The sequence below is a fragment of the Lutra lutra genome, chromosome 12, assembly GCF_902655055.1.
Source record: "Lutra lutra chromosome 12, mLutLut1.2, whole genome shotgun sequence".
Classification (NCBI taxonomy): Eukaryota; Metazoa; Chordata; class Mammalia; order Carnivora; family Mustelidae; genus Lutra; species Lutra lutra.
The window spans coordinates 69,640,259-69,644,657 of record NC_062289.1 but is presented as its reverse complement, the minus strand read 5'-3'; the positions used below and the strand labels follow the sequence as shown (position 1 = coordinate 69,644,657).

Here is a 4,399-nt window from a genome sequence, read left to right as displayed (position 1 = left end):
CCCCTTTTTCATTAAAAACCTTTGAAATGCTTGCCTCTAAATGCAGGATACTGGATCTTGGAGGTTTTTAAAGAGAATTATCATAGAGAAATTCCTCAGGGTTTTAAGAGCTGCACAAGGAAGAGGGGGCCTCTTAATCACATTTTGTGTACACACACACACATACACACACAAATTTACACACAAACAGCTCTTTACTCTTGGTAAGTGACTAATGTGCTGGTATATGTACTTCTGGGGTTCACTGTCTCTCCATAAGCCAGGGTCAACGTGGGCTCACCCAGCCATTTTTAGTGTCACAATCTCCAGAAGGAAGAATCTTCATCAGCAGGAAACCCCAAGGGCAGGGAGTGTTATTGGGATCCTGTCATCACACAACCAGGATGTGCCCTGAGCTTTGGCTCTCTGGGATCATGTTGATAATCAGAAATCCAGGAGGAATTTTTGTCACCATGGGAATCTCATCCCTTCACCACCCCTGGGCTACAGTCAGCATCTGAGGCTGATCAGTACATTGATTATGAGACTCGAGCCTCAGTGTTGCTCCCAAGGAGCTTAAAACCCTTGGGAACAAGAAACACAACCTCCTCATGTTCTCAGAGCTGGGCTATTACTCCATCAGTCATTCCAGTAAAAACTCCAGCCAGTCTACACTCTGATGGAAAGTCATTTTCCCCAAACCAGGGCCAAAGGCTATGTGACCTCAGGGACAACATCGCTTTATCTCCATCATTCCTTGAATCAGATGTGGGATATTTGACAGAAACTTCAGGGTCCATTTTGTCTAGGGTAGCAGAAATTCATTGCCATAGTCATGGGTGGGTGAATGAATTACTGCTCTACCCTGGACTTCCTGGACACAAGTTGTAGGTACTAGAGCTGTGCCCACCACAGAGAGTGGTCTGACTCCAAATCTCTTCGTCCTATAGCCTCTTTCTCTGTTTGGCAATTTTGTCAATAGGATGGTTCTTAATTCATAGGAGAGGCCACTTAATTGGTTTTACTGGGCACAAGGTTGACCTTTCCTACCTGGGAGACCAGACACATGGTACAAATAAGAGATTTTAGAAAAAAGCATATTCTACTGAGAACAGAAGACATTCCTGTCCCACTGTTCTCCATCCATATTTTTAACCACTCTTTCCACCAATTTTCTCTCTGCAATAAGTACAGAAATGGGAAACTACACTAGTGATGGTATCTGCATCTTCACAATAATGTCATTTAGTTTAAATAAATCTTACTGAATGGAATTATGGAGAAAATAACACAAATTTATTTTAAGTATGAGGTGGGCTCAGTGGTGACTAAAATATACACTCTTTCACCAGGTCTCTGTCAGAGCATCTGTATCTCTCACTCCTTAATTCCTAGAACTTCAAACATGTTTGTCCTTTGTGCTCTGATGTCAGTGCAACACACAGCCTCATGTGGCAAGGCTCCTGAAGACTTATGTCTGTGGGCTTTGAGGAGAGATCCTAGGAGGGAATTGTGGCCCCAGTATGTGGAGAACTGTTGTTTCAAGCAGATGGAAAGATTGAGGAGTGAAAGAGAACAAAGATGTTCAGTATGTAACCATTGAAGTGATGCGCATGAGGGCTTCTGCCTATAAACTGGGGAGATGAACTCCCCATCTCCCCAAGGCTGCAGGAACCTCAGAGGATGAGGAGCTATGGAAATCAGAGAGCTGGCCAATAGGAGGAAAATCCATGAATCCTGCATGAAAGGGGCCATAAGTCCATTGGTAACTGTCAGTTCTTGGGTCTTGATGTTTATCTATGAGGAAGTTGTGTAAGAGACACCCTATCAGTCCTGAACCACAATGAAACCAAGGGGTAGTTGGACAGAGTAACCCTGAAGACACTTAGTAGCACCTATAGTGATCCCTGAATTAATAAGAATCGGCATATAGGGACACTTGGCTTGGCCCTAAAGGAGGAAAGAGTGGAGAGTTTGGGGGAGACAGAAGTGTCTACTGAGTTCTGGTCACCATTATCTCAGACAATAATGTGTCTGCATCTAGGCACTAGGGGGCACTCATGGTCTGTCATTGAGTTTCACCTGTGATTTAGAGCTCCTTTCCTGCCCACCACCCTTACTTGCTCAAATAGAGGGACCTTACCCTTGGGCAGTTAGGGGTCAGAGACCTGGGTGTTTCATTTGCATGGTTGGTCACACCCTCTCTCAGGGATTGAATAAGGGAAGAGAGAAATTAGCGGACGCTCTGCACAGTTGTGGGGCCACAGAAGATAGGATCTGTGATGACCTCCACCATGGCCTGGTATACTCTCCTCCTCACCCTCCTTGCTCACTGCACAGGTGATTGGAGTGGAGACAGGGGAAGGGGCCCTAAGAGGACACATGGGGCCCTGCTTCCTTCTCTTGTTTCTAGACCCCAGCATCACCTCTGTATTTCTTCCTCTTCCAGAGTCCTGGGCCCAGTCTGTGCTGACTCAGCCATCCTCACTGTCTGGATCCCTTGGCCAGAGAGTCACCATCTCCTGCACTGGGGGCAGCACCAACATTGGTGATGGTTATAGTGTGTCCTGGTACCAACAGCACCCAGGAAAGGCCCCTAAAACCATCATCTATAGTACTAGCAGTAGACCATCAGGGGTCCCTGAACGGTTTTCTGGCTCTAGATCTGGCAACACTGGCTCCCTCACCATCACTGGACTCAAGACTGAGGATGAGGCTGATTATTACTGCTCATCATGGGACAAGAGTCTCAGTGGTCACACAGTGCTCTGGGTCTGTGAGGAAGTGAGACAAAAACCTGCTGTTTCCCCAGCAATGGAGGTCCCCTTGCAGCCTACAGTCCTTGGCCATATCAGCTACTTCCTTTGTTTATTCTAAACTGTAGTCTGAGACCATCTCATGGAATTTTGACTACAAAATAGTCCACATTCCTTAAATTCAGACCCCCAGGGTTGTCTTTTTCAGGAACATATTGTAAGATTTTCTCATATTGAGGAGAAATTCCTGGGTTCCATGGGCAGTCTGCCCTGGGGACAGATTCTGTGACTGGACAGAAACAGACACAGAAAGAGACACAGAGACCAATTGTGCCTAACTAAAGATAGAGTCCTAGCCAGTTAATACACTACAATACTACTTAATGAACATCTATTTTGTGCCACACTTGACTAGCTATGCAGGATACAGGTAGACATGATAGGAAGGGTCTCCATGCCCAGGGTGCTGATGGTGTCTGGGGGAAGAGAGAAGCCACAGAACCCAAACTTGTTGTAAAGGAAAACTCTATCACAGGAGCATGAGTGGTGAAGTTGTTGGAGTTCGAATGGAGTACTGCAGAGGTTGGCAGGGAACTCCAGAATCTGATGTTCATTACTGACATCCTGGTTTTGCACCAGTGATGAAGTAGCATGTGGGGAGTGTGGAGGTGTGACAAGATGAGGGCTGTGAATTATGCCTTGGGCAGACTAGGAGTTCTGGACAAGGGATGGAGGAATGAGGAATATCAGGGTCCTTATGAATAGGAGGAAACCAAGACTGAGAATGGGGATTTGGAGGAGGACAAGGTGGAATGAAGTTTGGAAACACTGTTTTGAGGGACTTCTCCAGCTGGGACAATGTGAGGACCCACCTGTGATTCAGGATGACTTTCACCTCATGCTAATAGGATTAGCCCCTACAAGGGGATTGTTTATTAGGACTCCTAGGAATGCACCTTTCTGCTTACTCTTATCTTAACTTTGATGAAACTTCACCAGTGTTTGTTTTTTGGGAAGTATTTCCTTTATTATTCAAAGCTATTTATCTGGAATAAGGCTCAATTTGACATTTGTCAAATTAACACGAGAAAATTAAATTTAATAGACAGCATAAAGGGAATCCATACAGATATGGAGAATTCCAAAGACAGCAAGCCAACATGGCACTTATTTGACCAAAGGAGACATAGGAGTCTGAATACAATGAGGAGAAAGAGCATTAGCAGGAAGGTGAAAGGAGATATGTGGAAAACACATTGCCCTACTATCTAGATATAGGAACCTCCGTTAATATCTCTCTTCCTGGTACAAGCAGGCAGTTTGGGAGAAGCTATAGAACTTCCTGTAAAACAGCAGAACCATGAGAGACTGTGGACTCTGAGAAACAAACTGAGGGATTTGGAGGGGATGGGGGTGGGGAGTTGGGTGAACCTTCTGGTGCTATTATGGAGGGCACACATTGCATGGAACACTGGTTTTGGTGCATAAACAATGAATTCTAGAACACTGAAAAGGAATTTTAAAAATAAAATATATATATATATATATATATATATATATATATATATATAACTCTAAAAAATACAGTTGAATTTCATTTACTCTTTAAAAATTTAAATCCAATTAGCCAACATACAACATATCATTAGTTTCAGATGTCGTGT

The 4,399-nt window shown here is 44.3% G+C and overlaps 1 gene segment (V, D, J or C); it reads left to right on the top strand.

Annotated features, from left to right (window-relative positions):
* The first annotated feature begins 2,166 nt into the window (after positions 1-2,166).
* LOC125081791 (immunoglobulin lambda variable 1-40-like) lies at positions 2,167-2,856 on the top strand. The segment is given in 2 exon segments: positions 2,167-2,319; positions 2,429-2,856. Coding segments are annotated over 2 exon segments (486 nt in total).
* The last annotated feature ends 1,543 nt before the right edge of the window (positions 2,857-4,399 follow it).